At 50.7% G+C, this 17,995-nt stretch overlaps 1 protein-coding gene across 2 annotated transcripts in view; it reads right to left on the bottom strand.

The window, feature by feature from the left end:
- Positions 1-17,995, bottom strand: part of ASTN2 (astrotactin 2) — a 326,876-nt gene that overhangs the window by 18,283 nt on the left and 290,598 nt on the right. For both annotated transcript variants that reach the window (XM_059864813.1, XM_059864814.1), the window contains one exon: positions 12,770-12,911. In XM_059864813.1, coding sequence (XP_059720796.1) covers positions 12,770-12,911 — 142 coding nt within the window. The remainder of the gene's footprint in view (positions 1-12,769; positions 12,912-17,995) is intronic.

The raw sequence follows: 17,995 nt of genomic DNA, 5'->3' as shown, positions 1-17,995 counted from the left end.
GTCCACGGCAAGCAAGTTGATGGCTGACTGTTCTTATAAAAGGCACCACAGTAGGGCCCCCTGCTACAGAAGAAAGGCAATGGCTGCACTGACTGCAGGGAGCAGAGCTGGTCCTGGGCCTGAGGGACAGTCACCTTAGTGAGCTGGCACAGGGAGGTGGCTGTGCACCCCTGAGGGCAGAGCTCTTGATCTGTCTCCACTGGGTTTGTCCCCAGCACCACTGGCCAGCCCTGGCTTCACCTTCCACAGGCAGCAGTACCAAACAAAGCCCAGCAATAACACACATGGGAGAGGGGCACCCTCTGAGCTCCCCAAGCAGCATCCCAATGAGACAAACTCCAGCTGGGCTCTGGGAGCTCAGGGGCAGCCAACAGGGCCCTGCAATGGCCTCAGTGCTGGCACGGAGATGGTGGCAGACAGGGATGCTCTGTGCCAGCCAGAAAGATGCCAGCCAGATCTGCAGTGCCCACCGTCCCTGTGCCCCAAAGCCCCCAAATCCAGGGGCACAGGACAAGAACTGGCAGTGAGCAGGATTTTCTCACAGGTCCAGCAGGCAGACAGGGAGGGTGGAGGGCAGGATGGGGGGGGGGGGGGGGGGGGTGAGGGGAAGGGGGGCCCAAAACAAATAATAAAAACAAAATCCCAGTAAGCATGTTAGAATTCGTTTGAAGTGCAGAGGAGCTTTCAGGCAGGGTTGTGCACATCTCCCAGCCCGGCGTGATTTACACATTCCTTGCAAGCAAAGGAATCTTCCCTGATTTGAAGTAAAACAGATGTTTTGGGGTTTTCTTTCCCCCCCTTCCCCACCCTCTTTTAATCATTTCTTTATTGAAATGATGGCTATACAGCCAACCATCACAGAGCTGGAGTCCTGCTACCCCAGAAGCCAGGACTGGAGACCTGTCCTGTGCCATGGGAGAGCCCCTTGTCAGTGACTGTACTTGGGAGCTTCCAGAGGTGTGGAGCCAGCCCTGCTCTCCTGCAAGTGCTGCTCCAGAGACATAGCTCCCTGCAGGTTTCTTCCCTTGTTTTTCACTCTGCAGGGAAGGATTGTAACTCCCTGCAGCTTTAGCTGATCCTCTATCTCTGCTCCAGAAGCCCAGGTCCAGGAGACCTTCTAACCTCCACCACCAGTCCAGGAGATGTGTTTGATGGCGAGACTTGCCTTTGTTCCCACACCTCAGTGTCACAGCTCACCCCAGCTGTGCTCTGTCCCAGAAGTGTGGATTGGGAAGGGCAGCCTGGTCCATGCCCAGGGACTGGCAGCAGCAGTGCTGCTCACACACCCCAAGTAAAACAACCAAGCACAAGGAATGGTCTTGGACAGGTTGGAGCTGGGATATCTGTTAATTTCAGCACTATGTGATTGCAGTCAAGTTACTTTGCCTCTTTTTTTGTCACAAGTTTTCCATCCAGGAAAATTATTTGGGGAAGGAGCATCCATTTCCCAGAGGGATGCAGAGCACCAAGGGCAGTGGGGCTTCTGAGTGCTGGTTGATGCTGCAACCTACCAGCACAGCCATGCTCTTGAGTTTACACTCAGAACAATAAGTCATGGCCAGTAGCAAATCCATCCAGCTGCCCATCTTTCTTTTTCTTTCTCTATTTTTTTTTTTTTTTCCTTTTAAACCCTGTTGTTCTTTCTCAGTACTTCGTTGGTGGCAGGGTGGGAAGGTTTTTTGTAACACATTCACGTACCAGTGGGACTCACTCCCATCCCCGTCTGGTACAAGAGATTGCACAAGAGAGAGAAACAAATGGGGATGAGGAAATGCGTGTTTATGAGAGGCAGCGCTGTCATCGTGAGCGAGGGACCCCCCGCAGCAGAGCCGGCCTGGGAGCCAGTGGATTTCCATTCTCTCCATTCATGCCTCGTTTCAAACCTCCCTGGAGACTAGAGACTGGCCGGGGTCCCACGGACTCCCACCGCCCCTGTGCTGCCTCCTGTGATATTTGTTGTTGGGTGGAAAGAGGGAGATGTTGCTGTCTCATAAAAATGATGAGTTGAGAAAGAGCAGCAGCTTTTGCCATTGCATGCACTGCTTGTATCCTCCTGCAGCAGAGGAAGGTCTTCCCTCCTGCACCACCTCCCCTCTGCCACATTCCTTGTGCTCCCCTGCTGCCCATCCTGGCAGGGCTCTTCCCTAACATCCACCATGGATTCTCTCACAGACCTTCCTGCTCATGCTGTGGTTGCTGCCATGAGCCTTCTCCTGAGCTGATCAGGAACCTCCCTCTAATCCAAACCACATTGCTGCCTGATCCGATACAGCCACCAGTAAATAACCTTGACTGCAGCAGTCTGGAAGAGCCAGGGATCCTATATCACTGCTCTTAATGATTTAGGATTGTGCATCATTTGCACATGACAAAGAGAGGGTCTCATCCCTACTCCCCCCACCCAGCCACCTCCTCCAGGACAGTGCCTGCCCCCCCTCACTTCAGGTGGCTGCAGGTGAAAGCCACCTGGGTGACAATTCCTCCTGCCTGATGCTGGTGTGCACACAAGGAATGGGAATGGCTGCTTTCTGTGCTCTCTTGTGCTCTGCAGAGCTCCCAGCAGTGGTGCTGGGGCTCCCCCACAAACAGGTGGGGTATTAATAAAACCAAAAGTAATCGCCCAGGCACACATACTTCAACCCACTTGGGTCCCTCTCCCGTCTGCTCCTGCAAGCCCCTGCCTCCCCCTGCTTTCTCCACACACCCCAATTTCATTATCTCTGATCTGGAGCTGCCCATTACATGCTTTTTGCCAACATAAATATTTAATCCCGGTGCATTGCAGGGAAAGGCCCTTGTGGAGTTAATCCTTCAACTCATGTTTCCACTTGGAAAACAATTTAGCTTGTGGCAGGGCAGCAGGTACGAGGCAGGGACAGAGCCCAGAGCTGGAGGTGGCCTGGGAGAGCTCAGGAGCTGTGTGTGGGGTGATGTAAGTGGGCTTCATGCTGTGGGGTGGGCTTCATCCCATGGGCTTCATTCTATGGGGTGGGCTTCATGCTGTGGGGTGGGGTGGCTCTTCTGGAGCTCTTCTTCACTGGGGTGGCTCTGCTGGAGCAGGGATCAGGAGGGTTTGGATAGGTAATGGAAAAGCCACAGGGGTCACTGCAAGCTGCTGCCTGGCAAGGGAGGTACAAGGGGAGCTGCCGAGGGGGACTCCAGGTGCAGCACTGCTGGGCTTCAGCAGTGTTTGGGACATCCTCTGTGCTCTCAGTTGCAACAACGTGGAAAACCCAGAGTTTATCAGTTTGCTTCACCTGCCAGTGTGGGTCTAAGCAGCCACACGATCCCACACTGCTCCACCTCTAAATTCATCTGCACACCCAGAGGCTGCTTACACCGGGATCTGGCCACGATTTTGCCTGTGGGCTATGGAGTAGGGTTATGGGATGGGTGGAGTGTTTATGGGGCTGTTGGGTAGCACTAAGGTACCTGCTGTGGGACAGGACAGACCCTCAGCAAAGTGAGATGTCCCAGTGCCAGGTCCAAGGCTATAAAGATCATGGACAGAAATGCACCCTGCTTGCACCCCAAGGAATAAATTAAAGGCCATTTGAGATCTGGACAGGGACTCTCATCCATCCACCTCCATACCCTCGGGAGGGCAGCACCCATGGGGATGCAACACCACCAAACATCCACCAACCTAACAAAGCCCTCAGACCCAGAGGGGAGAGGCACGAGGGGCCAAGACCACCCTGCAATGGAGGGCCAAGAGTACAACTTGTGGCAGCTGAAATGGTTTGAAATCCTTCCCCTTGCATCAGCAGTGACATGTCCAAACACTGAAGAAATATTTTGGTTTCAGTTGCTTTGTCTGAGAGGTTTCCCCAGCAGCCTGGGGTGGGTGTCCTGGAGACCAACCAGCCCTCCCCAATATCCCCTGCCCCATGTGAGAAACTGGGGTGTGCAGGACACATCCCCACAGACCCTGCCCAGAAAGGCTGGAAGACTGAGATGTTGCAATGATACAAACCAGAGGGAAGGAAAACATGGAAGTATCCCAGCCCTTCTGGTTGGGGTTGTGCAATGAGATTAGGAGGGGAGGCCCCTCCTGTAGCTGCAGGGAAGTGGGAGATGCTCAGAAGGAAGGAGAAAAGTGCCATACTCCCGACCTAGCTCAGGTTGCTGCTGCCATGGGCTGTCCTATGGCTTCCCTGGCAAAAATCAAGAGGAGAAAAGATGGAAGACAAGCAACAGACCCTGATCCAGGGGTATGACAGCCCAGAGATGTGGCAAGATGTGTCCAAGCCCAGCTCACTGCCCAGGTGTTTGGACAAGCATGTCCCTGTGACCCAGCTTTGAGCTCCCATCACACCCATCCTGCCAGGGCAGTGTCTCCACACCCAACTCCATCCAGTGCAAACAGGACCCTACTGACCCCTCCATCTAGCATCTGGGATCCAGGTCTGTGGGATGCTTGAACAACCAGCATCCACAGACCCTACTTTTCCACTTTTTTTTTTTTTTTTTAATTTTTTTTAGAAATTTTACATCATGACATAAGCTTTGGCTCCAAGGGTTTTTAGTGAGAGCCAGGGTATTTTTTCCCTTTCTCATAACAGAAACCATATTGCTGTATAATCAAATTTATCTCGTTCCTGATGAGGGAAGCAAGTGTGTGTGTGTGAGGTGACCAGGAGCAATGAGGGCACATGTGATGGGAGCAATTGCTCTGAAGGTACTCCAAGGAAATATCCTTGGGAGTGGCAGCAGATGGGGGTGACCAAGCAGAGACCAGTGGGCCACAGCTCAGCACAGGGCATCACCCACAGCAAGCCCCACCTCCCCACATGGTTGTCATTTCTGCAGGCCAGCAGAGATGCTCCTCAGCTTTTTCTCCCACTTTACTATTGATCTCCTCACTGAACTGGAAGCCCAGCAAAGGGTGTGGCTCAGTTTAATACATGTTTTACAGGTGGGAAAACTCAGGAAGAAGCAGCTACTTTGAGGTAACTTTTTGATGTCTGTTTTACTATGTCACAGATTCAGCTGAAGTCAACAGGAGCTGTGGCTCTGATGGTGAAGCCTTGAACATGATGCTCCCAAAATGGAGATGTCTCAATTTACTGGCTCCTTTTGCAAACACAGGCAGGGGGAAACAACTCAAACCCCAAGGAATAAATTAAAGGCTGTTTGAGATCTGGGCAGGGGCTCCATTGCCTGCAGTCCCCCTGTGACAAACTCCCTGCAGAAACTCCCTGTTTCTCTTGGAAAGAGCCATGGCCCTGAGGGGGAGAAGGGGTGGCAGAGCTGGAGAGGTCACTTTGTGCTGATAAAGTCCACTTTGGCATGATCAGGAGGTGGGTGCTTACTGATGTAATGTTCTGCACAAGTCAGAGATTAAAAGAGATTTATTTTTTTAAAACAAATAACACACAAACAAAAGGAAAATGAAAATAACAAAGTGTTCTCTGGGAAGCAAGGCTGGTGAAGGACTCTCTGTGCTGTTGTTGTTACAAGAAAAGGATGGGCTGGGATGTGCTGCAGGTGTCCTTTGGAAAAATGAAACAAAAACCACCCAGTTTGACTAGTTTTATGGACGTGGAGCCATATGGGAGAGAAATGCACATTGCTGGGCTGAGCTGGGACAAAACTTGTAGCTCATGGCATCCAAACTTTGCTTTTGAGAGTGGGCAAAAGGATGGGCAGGTAGGATTAGCCTGTGACTTATCCTTTTATTCAGAGAAGTATCACTGTCAAATATCTCCACCTTTGGGGATCTGGGTCCCACCCAGAGTCTGTCTGAGCTGACTGACCCCTGGGCTGTGGGGATGGTCTTGGTTCAGATAAGACCTGTGGGCTCAGTAGTGACTGAACACCTGGGCAGCACAGGAGCTGGTCACCTCCTTCCTCGGGCATGTTTGGGGACAGAATTGTGCTGCTTTTGGTCACTCCTTAAAGCTTGAATAAGCCCAAATCTTGAGTTGTCTGGAAATATCAGGTTGAGCTGCTATGGGCACAGGGCAGCTGTCAAACTTCCCACTCTCAGATACCTGAGTCCCAGACTGCACAAGGAAATTAGGAAGAAAATACAATTCTTTGCAGGGAGCATCTCATAATCACCTGACCAAAAAAGCAATTCTCCTAAGTGTTCTCCTGAAGTGGGGCTTCTGTGAAATGTGAGCATGGCCAGCCCTCACCTCTGCTCAGCTCTGCAGCTCCAGGCATGTCACACCTCTCTCTTCCAGTTTCCCTTGCTTGGACACGGCCAACAAGGACATTTTCCCTTCTCCTCACTCCCCTCTTCTCTACAAGATAAAAAAAGCAGGATGTGTCCCGTGTTCCTTGTGTCCTGGAACTGGAGTGTGTTCACACTGTGCTGGAAGAATCAAACCAACATGGCCCTCAGCTTTCCAGCCTTCTGGATGAGGGTGCTCTGCACCATGGAGACCTGATGAACAAAACAAATGGCTCCAAGGCAGTAGCACGATGCAAGTTTGGCTGGCTTAGAGCAAATCAAAGCCAGCAACGCCCGTGTTGATATTTATATCACAGCCCTTGTACTCCCTCTCCCATTAGTCCATGAGATAAGACTTGGATGTGGAGCAGCATTAGGTTTCTACACAGTCAGGAAAAGGAATATTCTCCAAGTTCTGTGACTAAAAGGGGTTGGTGATATGGGATTGCTGATGGGAAAAAGGTGGAATTGTAAAGATTCATTTGTCTACCAACAGGCAAAGAGGACAAAATCTTCCTCCCCACCCCACTGTCATTCCCAGGAAGAATCCTATATTGGCACACTCCCCCAGCAGCAATACCCCACAAAATAACCCCTACATGCCTCTTCTTCTTCCTCCTCCTCCTCCTCCTCCTCCTCCTCCTCTTCCTCCTCTTCCTCCTCCTCCTCTTCCTCCTCCTCCTCCTCCTCCTCCTCCTCCTCCTCCTCCTCCTCCTCCTCCTCCTCCTCCTCCTCCTCCTCCTCCTCCTCCTCCTCCTCCTCCTCCTCCTCCTCCTCCTCCTCCTCCTCCTCCTCCTCCTCCTCCTCCTCCTCCTCCTCCTCCTCCTCCTCCTCCTCCTCCTCCTCCTCCTCCTCCTCCTCCTCCTCCTCCTCCTCCTCCTCCTCCTCCTCCTCCTCCTCCTCCTCCTCCTCCTCCTCCTCCTCCTCCTCCTCCTCCTCCTCCTCCTCCTCCTCCTCCTCCTCCTCCTCCTCCTCCTCCTCCTCCTCCTCCTCCTCCTCCTCCTCCTCCTCCTCCTCCTCCTCCTTCCTCTTCCTCACTATATCACTGCCAGCCTTCCTCCAGCCCCCTCCAGAGGGACAATGTCAATGGGCCTGGGACAGATCTGGGATTTAGATGCTGGCAGCTTTTAGGAACAAAACCAAAAATGTTGTTTCAGTTTTATTGGCCTGAGGAAGGGGCAGAGAGGAGATGGCCATGGTAGGCAGCAAAGATGTTCTGTTGCTCTCTGTGGCATGAGGTATGAGCAGAAGCAGAGAATTTGGGAGGGAAAACCCAGTCTTTCAGCAAAAAAGGTGTGAGATACCCATACACTTGGCAGATACTAAAGAAGATTCTGCTGAGGTCAGAGAAAGGCTTCTCCTGACTCCACATCTGTCCCAGATGGTTGAGCACTGGTGGCAGAGATAGATCAGAAGGAAAATTCAGGTACAAACACAACTTTTAGAAGGGTGATGGCAAACAGTCAGCATAGCAACACTGCAGCAGCACCTGGAGGCCTTGATCTGAGCCACCAGGACACAAGGACAGCACGAGAGAGATTAAACCCTGAGGTTTTAAAGGGGACAGCTAAACAGGCAATGATGGAAGAGAGATTAAATTATCTCATTAAAACACTCCACAGAGGAAATGGTGAAATTGGGAAGAGCCCCCAGGTTTGACTGGCCATGTGGTTTTTAGATGTGTATCCTCCTGATGCTGGAGCCTCAGCAGGAGCACAACCCACCTCCATAAATGAGACTTCATGGAAATGAGTGCAGAGATTACACCCTTCTGCTGAGCCCCTAAGCTCCCTGTAGAGCCCATCTTTCATGGGGCCAATTCCCCTGCAAGCCAGTGATCCACACACAGCCCAGGTGAGCCCAGAGGGTTCTGTGCTGGACTCACTAAAGCAAAAACAACCACACACCTGAGCCAGCACTTGGGCAGCCTGGCCCTGCCACAACCCCAAAGTGCAGACAAAAAATGAGCCTGCACTTGGAGTGCAGGCTTAGGATTTAGCCAAATCAGCTCCTGACTTGCCTTGTTTGAGCTTCTGCAAGCCAGGAATGCCTGAGGAGAAACTACAGCCCTGCACCAGTCAGCTTTGGGAAGCTGGAGAGCAGGCGGAAGGGGAGAGGTGGATTCAGGGAAGCAGCACAGCTCCTGTGCACACAGGGGACCTGGCCAAGGGCTGTAACAGATGTGTTTTAACCCATGCCACGGAGCTATTTGGGATCCGTCTCTGATTGCTCCAGAGCTCACTCACGTGTCTTCCTGACGAAAGACCAACAACAACAATTAGCATCATATAAGGAGCAGGGGACTGCTGCCAGCATGAGCACACTCTTGAGCACCAAGGGTTTTCTGTTCCACTTTTATCCCAGCCATGCACACGGCAGAGGTCACTCTGCATTAATCAGCCTTGCTCTGGGCCAGCTCCTTCAGCACATTCAGCCTGTGGATTGCAGCCCCTGCCTCTCCATGCTCTGATGGGCTCTCCCTGCTCCACACCTCTGCCTTTTTCCTTAAGTTCACCCAAAAGGGATGTTCCATGTTATCCCAGGCTGAGCCTGGCCATGCTGTCGATGGCCTGCAGACCCTACAGAGGGTGACACTGCCTGGGCAGGACTTGGTGGGTCCTGGCTGCAGATGGGAGCCTCGTTTTGTCATTCTGAGCTCTGACTGAATCCCCTTCCCTCCAACAGCAGTCCTCAATCTTCAGCCCCTAGGAAGAGGTTTCCACCTTTCCAACACCCCTGGAACGTGCTCTCCCAGAGCCTTTGGGCTGGTTCATGATCACCCTGGGGAAACCCCAGCCGAGCCAGCAAAGGGAATGTAAAGACAAGGCTTCTTCACAGCATATGAACACACTCCAAGGAAAGGCTCTGGAAGGAATCCTGATGACTTCCATATTATTTCCAGTAAATTTTGTGCTGATTCTTGGCACAAACACTGGAAATGAATAGGCTAGGTCAGGAATGTAAATAAAGTGAAACATTGGGATTTAATCTAATCTATAATTATAGTATCTGTGGCACAGGGAAGAGGTTGGTGTCTTTGCACTGCAGCTCCAATGAGGAGCTGGAGGGGGTTTTCATTTCCCTTTTTGGCTGAGGGATACTTGGTGTCTCCCCAAGTATCTGAAGCAAACGTGCTGGGCTGGCAAAGCTGCCTTCTGGTAGCCAAGCAGGTACAGCTCAGCCATGAGGCATCCCCAGGCACTCCCCGAGCAATGGGGTGAGAGCTGAGATGGGTGAGCTGGGCTGAAGGCTCAGGGAGGCTGTGGGGTGCACAGGGGAAGCTCCTGCCTCCACAGTGAAGAGATTGGATGGGTTTGTGGGGTGCTCAGTCCTGCAAGCTGAGTTTGATCTCTGAGACAAGCCAGAGCCCTTCCTCCTCACTGTTGTTTTGTTTTTGGTTCATCACAAGCTGCCTGTCAAAGTCTGATGCTCCCAAGGCTCCCAAACCATCCATCTGAATGGCACTGGCTGCTGTCCAGGCTGGCTGGTCCATGCAAGGTGAGCACTTCACAGACACATCAACATCTCTCCCTCTGCCCTCTTCACCTCATCCTCTTCCAGATCCACCTGGGGGGAAGCTTGACAGACAGCTCTGGTCCAGCTGGCATCAAGGGAGAGCAATACCTTCTCCATTTCACAAGAATATAAGATTTCTGCTTTTTAAGAACTGTAACAAAACTCAACAGCCTTCAAGGACCATCCTTGGTACCCATGCATAGGTCCCTGGGAGTACATTCCCATGAATGCAGCATGGATCTCCATGGATGGGCACCTGTGTGTGGCACACTGGCAGGGTGCCCACATGTGTACACCAGCCTTTGGAGCATGTGTCTTTGCTGACATGATCTACTTGCCCTGGAAAACCCTCTGTGCAGGGACTGGCATCTTAGCCCCAATGTGTTAAAGGCAAGGGGAAGAAAAGGGCTGACAGGCAACATATTTTCCTCAGACTGAAACTGCAAAGGACAAAGAAATTAGTTCTCCTTTTGTTCATTTATGTTTTGGAATTACAGAAGTCTTAAAAGCAAAGGAATCAATCAGACTTTGTTTATTTGTTTGCTTGTAGAACATTTTTGGGTTTGTTTTCATACTCCAGCCCAGCTTTGATCTCAGGCTGGTAGTACTCCAAATGAATGGTCCACAGCAGAGTGTAATTGCTGTAGGTACTACAGAAGAAAAGGACAGGATGTTCGACACATTTACAGGGCAGAGGAGACTTCCATGACCTCCCAGTCCCCTTGCTAGGGTTATGTGATACCCTCAGACTACTGCAGAAGCAAATAATTTGTTTTTGAAGAGCTCTGATGCTGCAGACTGTGTGCTTACCTCCCAGCCTAGAGAACAGCCCAGAGCCCTGCGAGTGGCTATAATCAGGATTATACCCAGCCCAGAGCTATTATAGATAGCTATTTTTCCACAGAAACGAATGAAACAAGCAGAAGAAATTCAATTTAAGAAATGACCCCGTGCCCGTGTTTGTGTTGTTGTTCTGTCTGTGCGGGCGCAGAGCAGCGTTAGCCTCACATTTCACTGCTCTGGCTTTCTTCACGTTGTGTTGCAACCATGTGGACATCTGAGCAGAGGAATATTTAATGGGGTTGCCTGTGTATCTGAGAATGCTCAGTAAACATGCTGGGCAGGGCCCAGGTTGGAGCAAGAGGGGGTGTGTTGGGCAGGCAGGACCCACAGCAGTGGAGCAGGGGTTTATCAGCCCATGCCACGAGCTGGGGCAGGAAGCAGCAGCCAGCGAGGAGGGGGTGCTGTGGTGTGCCCACATGCAATGTTTTTGGATGCCCAGGAACAGGGCTCTGTGCCCCAGAGGTGCCCATAGGAACATGTGCCCATCCATGTGCACTGCATGCACCGCCCTGGGAGCGGAGAGCCAAGCCCTGCTGAGCATTAGCCATGGGACAGAGCCAGGGCTGTGCATCACCCTGGGGCCTGTCCCCACACAGGACAAGCTCCAGAGCTCCCTGGTGCCAGGGGACAGCTGCCTGCTGGCTGCCTGCAGCCCTGGCTCCCCACAAAAGCTGCTGTTTCTTGCCCAGGGGCACGCACAGAGCAGGAGCCACGCCCAGGGCTCTGCTGACCACCTCGTGGCAATGTGCCTTGGGGCTGGGAAGCAGAAGACTGGCTTTGACTACAGGGATGACAAAACCCTGGACAAAGCCCTCTGCCTTCCACCCAAGGCTCTCCCAGCCCTTTGCAGACACCAGGAATTCGATCACAGAGCCCCTGAAGTGGTGGGTGAGTGCAATTACCCCTGCCTGGCTGATGGGGAAGATGACGTGGCAGCCCAGGCTGCCCAAGAGCCAGACCTGCTGGCTCCCAGCTCTGTGTGCTCACCACGGCAGCAGCCTCCATCAAAACCAGTGGCTCTTCCCTCTCCCAGTGCCCCTGGCAGCTGGGAGCTGAGAGCTCACAACAGGCCAGTTTTATGGGCATTGGGTTACTAGCAAGCTCTGTGGTTGCTCCAGCCTCTCCCTGGCACCTCTTCAGAGCAGCCCAGTTCCCAGAGATATAAATAATTATATTTATGCATTATAGATATTCAACAAGAAAATGTCTGATATTATTAAATGGCAAGAGGTATCACTTGGAGCCCACTCCTGGAGACAGCCCTGCTCCAGGGATGTGCAATAAAGGCTTTGGAGGCTGTCAACATACTTAACTGGGGGGCGGTGGAGGGAAAGTATTAATCAAGGTCTTAAAAAGTTCTCGCTGACAGACTATTTGCCAGCTCTCACTTTAAATGCTTTTGTGGTCCCATAAAAAGTTTCATTACTCACTACAAAATGTGTTTTAATTATTGCAGTCACTCTGACATTAAGCCCTGGGTGTTTCTCTCTTGCTCACTCTGTCTCTCCTCTGTCTCCTTGCCTCTTTGCTCTATTTTTCCTCTCTTACTGATCTGACTCCTGATATCCCTCCCAAGACAGAGGATGCCCTGGCTAATGAGCCAGATTGGAAAGCCCAGACCCTGTCCAAATGTTTCTAAAAGAGAAGTTAAAATTCAGTTCTCAATATTATCCCTTTGCTCTGGAAACTCATTAATCCACAAGATTCAAACAGAAAATTCAAACCCCAGAAAGTATCTCAGAAGAGTAAATGTCCACAATATGTGGGCAGTGGGCAGAAGGGTTTGGTGTCTCTCTGAAGTATGTCCTACTAAGAGAAACATGTATGTCCTACTAAGAGAAACAGCAACTAATGAACACCTGTCACACTTTTGACATCTATTTCATCCCACCACACACTTGGCAACTTGCTCCATTCTGACCACTACAGCTTAGTTCATCCATCAGAGACAACCCTGTCCACCAGGCATGGACCTGGAAACCCACAATGGTGAAAGCAGGTGTTATCCTGGAGTGTCCCACAGACTCCCAGTGCCTCCAGCACTGCACTGGCAGACACTGAATTTCCATTTCACCAGCTGTGAGTAACACCCAAAGCATCAGGAAGAGTCTGACCACTTGCCCCGTGTCTGGTGTAACACAGTGATGACCAAAAAGGTCAATAACAACTCAATAACAGCACTGGAGACCCCTCCTTGCCCCCAGCAGCTCCCCACGTGTCTCTCCTTACTTGTACAGACCATCTGGTTCCAGGCACTTGAAAATGACTGAGTAGAGGCTGGTTTCAGGGACATCTCCGTGGCTCCGACCCGCTGCCACACAGGAGGTTGCCAGGCCAGAGAGCAAATCATCTGCAAAGCTCAAGGATTCTCCTGCAGAGCAAAGAGAGGAGCGAGACCAGAACATCAACGCAGGTACAGAATTACTGCTGACCACTTTAAAATCACTGGAGGAACATCTCTACACAGGACACACAACAGCAAACTCCAGCTGGCTGTGGCTGTGGAATGTCCCATGTCTGTGTGGAGAATGTCACCTGTGGACAAAGCAAGGAGGAAACACACCTGGGCCACCAGCTGTGCAGGGATGGGGGCCAGGGCTAAGGCACTGTGTGGCCAGCTGCAATCACAGCACACAGGGGATGTGTGGCCTCACTGCAGACACTGCAGAACCACCACCCAGAGCTGGGCTACAGAAGATTTGGAAGCCTGGCTAAACAGGGATCTCTTGCTCTTGCTGCATGTCCAGCTTTTAAACAAAGCATGGCCTTTTCCAGACATTATCTGCCACAACAAGAGGTGTTTCTGCTATATTGTTAACAGCAAAAAATACATTTTTAGTGCTTGGGTGGAATTGCTGTAAATGTGATGGTTTTATTTTTATTTTTTTAATTTATTTTAATGATAGCCAGTAGCTTTGTATTCCCTTTCATCTGCACTCTGCCAGCTCCTGGAGCTCTGACTGGGTCTCCTTCAGTCATGTTGAAGAACACTTGCTTTTTTATAAGCACTCAAAGAAAAAAAACCACTAATTAAAAATACTGAAAAACCTTTTTTTTTAATCTTCTGGTTTATAAAGCTATTAAACTCTTAGATCATGACCCAGCTGAAACTGAAAATGCTCCATTTATTAAGGTTTTTGGGCATGACTGTCCACTGCTGTGCAACCTGTCTCCTCGCAGTGGGCAGCCTGTCTATTGGTTAGAGCTCATTGCATTTAATTCCCATTTCACACTGGTGTAACTGAAAGCCTGAGGTACCAAGGAGGAAAATAAGACAGAGCATCTGCCCAGGCTGTGCCCTGTTCCCAGTGGTGGGAATTGGAACAAGGCTGCTGTAGGTGATAGTTGTGCTGGTGCAAGCCAAGCTGGGCCCAGGTTGCTCTGCTGGGTACCTTGTGCATGTGGAAATGTCAAGACATTGAAGCAGAGGGAGGGGGAGAATTCCCTTCTCAGCACTTTTGTTTTCTAAAGGCAAAAGTGACTGAGGAGTACTGAAACGAAGCAGCAGCTCTTGGTACAGACCCTAAGGAACAAGCCAGTGGTGTAACCAGCCCAGAACATCCCACTGTGAAGCTGAATTATCCAGGTAGAAGAAAAAATCCCCTCATCCCCAGCCCCCTAAACCACATTTGCGTCTTGTCTGAAAACACACAACTCAGTAACAAATATCCCCCTTGGCTAGAGAAAAGAGCAGCAATAAATTCTTTTCCTCCCTGAAGGAATCCAAGCCTTAATTATTCATTTTAATGCTCCCAGCACGACTTGTTCTTTCCAAACTTTTTCAGGCTGCTCTGTCACCAGTCTCTGTAGCTCAGCCCAGCTCCTGGATGCAGGTCTGTCCCAAATCCCAAGGCAGCTCAACAGGCAGGTTGGGTTGGCAGCAGGAAAATCCCTGCCTGGAAGTCATGAGTGCTGCCCAGCCTTCAACAAGTCCCTCAGCTCTGGGTTTATGGTTTAAGCAAACAAACAAACCCCTATTACTCATTTCCAATTTTCATTTCCATCCCTTTTCCTACAACACTGGGCTGGATTGGGGAACTCCCTGTCACCAGGAGTCATTGAGAACAAACTCTGCCATGACTTACAAACCTGATGAATCACCAACAAAGAAGCAGGACCAGAATGTGTTGTTGAAGTAGAGCAAAGGGGTTTAAGGCTCTTCCAGCCTCAAGCAACTTCCCTTCTGACCAGGAAGAAGCTTCATGGGGGGACAGATTATCCCATGGATGAATGCTGTGGGATCTCACACCTTCCTCTAAGCAGCTGATGAGGGCTAGGAAAGAAAATAGCTGGGCAGAGATTGCAGTGAGAGCTGGGTGAGGCCAAGGGGACTTGGAGTCCGAGATCTGGACTGGGCAGCCCCCAGGTAGGAGGATCAGCCAGGATATCTGTGCCAGGGAGCACAAGAGATGGGATGGGCTGAGACTGGGAGAGGGTGGAACCAGACTTGCAGGAGACTGGAAATGAGATGTCATGTGCAACCACTGAATCAATGAATGTATTAAGGCCAGGTTGGACAGGGCTTGGAGTAACGTGGTCTGGTGGAAGGGCAGGACAGACCCAAGGCAGGGTGGTTGGAATGAGATGATATTTCAGGTCCTCTCCAACACAGACCATTCTATGATTAAAATTGCACAGCTACCTTTCTCTAGGACATGCACTACCATCTGAAAGCTCCTCTTCCATGGACTTTCTGGGTAGTTTTGAGGGAACAGGCTGGCAGGGAGCACTGCCCTGACACACAGCAGCAGCTGCTTCCCGCAGTGATCTGGTTTGCCATGCATGAGACCTGCTCAGGGAGTGGAGTGCATTTCTGTCCCCCTGCACAGGAGGAGATGAAGATTGCAGGGTCTGCCAACAGTGTCTCCACTTGGATTGAGCCAAAACCCTAGCAATAAAATCCACAAAGCAAGAGGGTACTTTTTGCTCAATCCTGAACCTCTGGGAACTCTCCCCTCTTGTTGGCTCTGCAAAGGAAAGAGGTTATTATGAAAACAGCGAAATAGATGCTAACAAAGGTGCTGGAACCTCAGCCCCAAGGCTGGGAGTTTTTCTCTACCTGTATAAGCAGCAGTGAGATCACTGTTGGTGCCAGACTGCACAGCCCATGGAGCAAAGACAGGGAAGGGACACCCTGGGGACAAGGCAGCTACCCAGAGCTGTCAGTCTGCAGCCAGTGCAGGGAGCTCATATTCCCTGCTCTCCCCTGGGCAAAGCAGAGCACACAGAGACTGTATTTGCTCATCTCACAAAAGACAAGGCAGAGACCCTTCAGTCCTCAGTGCTCTGAGAGCAGCTGGAGTGAAATTTCCTAAGCCTTCTTTAGGAGCAGAAAAAAAGTTATTCCTGAGATTTAGACTGGAACTTTGTCAGTGGAACAGAGCTAAAGCAACAGCAGCTTTTGGTGGAATGGTGAGAGAATTATCATAAATCAGAGAATGCTTTGGATAGGAAGGGACAAGAAAGATCATCCCCTTTCACCTCACCCCCAACCACAGGCAGGGACCTTCCACTGGGCCAGGTTTCTCCAAGCCCTCTCCAGCGTGGCTTTGGACACTTGGGCCACTTGATTGACCAGTAATGTTGCCCTACCAAGAAAAAATGATCCTGGGATCATGAAGCAGCAGGAGAACACTGACCTAGCTGCATGAGGCCACATGAGGACTAAGTGCACAGCATTCCTCAACTGTGCTCAAGACCAAGGCACAGGAAAATGAGAGAAGATTTCACAGGGAAAGAATAAAAAGCCCAAATTCCCTAATAAAAACAGGGTGGGGGGGAAGGCCAAACAGAGACACATGACTGTGAACACATCACAGGGTAGGCACTCAGATGGAAAACCAATAGATAGGTTAATGGGCAGTAATGGCAAGAGGATGTAAATTGGACATGGATAAATGGTTGGTCTACTCCTGCAAAGGGCAAATAACCCAACCATCTTTTAGGAAGGAGTTTGATCACTTTATAAAAGGGATTACATGGATAAGTAGCTTGTGATGGAAAGCAAAGGGGCTTCTTTTTCCCATCTGGACTTGTGTTCTTACACATCCCGCCAGCAAATATAAAGAAGGATTTCAGCCTCCCAAAGCAGCCCTGAAGCACAAACCTTCTAGATTGCCTGAGTATCTTTGCTTGTGTTATTAAATTTCAGAAAGAATCCAAAGGTTCTCTGCAGAGTAAATGATAGCTAAGTAGATCATCTCTGTGGAGTAGGAGATATTTTATTGACCAGACAGACATCTGTGTCCTTCATTAATAGTAATAAATAATTGATGTCACACTAAATAAAGCAATAAGCTGTTACAGATACCAAGGAAAAATAACTGGCTCCTATGAGGACGCCTCACCTGTGTTCACTTCTCAATAGTAAAAAACCCAGAACAGAGCTCAATATCACTATGGAAAATGCTGTGCACAGAGCAAAAAATGTCACTTGCTGCTCACTGACTGCAAATTATGGGACAGTTGTGCTCAGCAATGGGATACTGACACTCCTAATTTCAAGGAGTTAATATCCTTGCAAGACTTTCTTCTCTCTCATTTCCAGGGCTGATCTACCCTGAACCATCCACTTCCCAGGCAGCTTTTGAAAATCCATCTCTGCTCTACTAATAACTGTCAGGAAGATGTAGATCCCTCCAGGTGGCATTTCCCTTCTCTCTCCTTGCTACTGCCTCGTCCTCATCCACAGGCATGGCTGTGGAGTTTGGCAAATCTCCTCTTTTTGGTTTTCTAAGCATCTTTTACACTGACTCCGTTGGTGTGGCTGCCCTTAAAACAGAGGAAAATAACAGCAAACTTGGAGCTTGCAGAGGGGTTCCCATTCTGGGAAGCTTTGCAGACTTCTCCTGGCCACAGCAGGCATAGCCAAGGGTCATCCCACTGGTGGCACTCTGGGATAACCACCCAGGAACTCAACTCCATCTCTGGAGGAGGAGGAGGAGGAGGAGGAGGAGGAGGAGGAGGAGGAGGAGGAGATCCCCAGCTCAACTGCCTGTCTGCAAGGGTGAGCTGACAGTGTGCTCTCCAGAGAACACATTTCTCGTGGCAGGAGGTTCAGAGGGGCAGGAACGGGGGCTGAGGAATGGGAATGGCTGGGAGCAGGCTCAGAGCACTGGCACACAGCATCCAACAGCCTCAGCCTGCCTCAGTCCTTCCACTGCGGCCGTGCCAGCGCCCTGCCGTTGCGGACAGCAGGCTGGATGAATCACCTACCAACCATCCCACCGAGGACAGGGCGAGCTACGGTGCTGAGTTCAACCAGACTAAACAAGAGAGCCAGGCCAGCAGCCTCCAGGAGGCTCAGGGAGCAAAAGGAAGCTCTGAGACCCTCACAAGCGTTCCCACACCTTCAGCCCATGTGCCTGTGCCAAGAGCAGCATGGAGAAAACCCAGGCGCTGCAAAGCAAAGTGGAAATTAAGACGAGAGGAGACCTCCCTGCTGCCACTCACCTT

Source organism: Haemorhous mexicanus, chromosome 21 (genome assembly GCF_027477595.1).
Source record: "Haemorhous mexicanus isolate bHaeMex1 chromosome 21, bHaeMex1.pri, whole genome shotgun sequence".
NCBI classification, from domain to species: domain Eukaryota; kingdom Metazoa; phylum Chordata; class Aves; order Passeriformes; family Fringillidae; genus Haemorhous; species Haemorhous mexicanus.
This window is presented reverse-complemented; position numbering and strand designations above follow the sequence as displayed.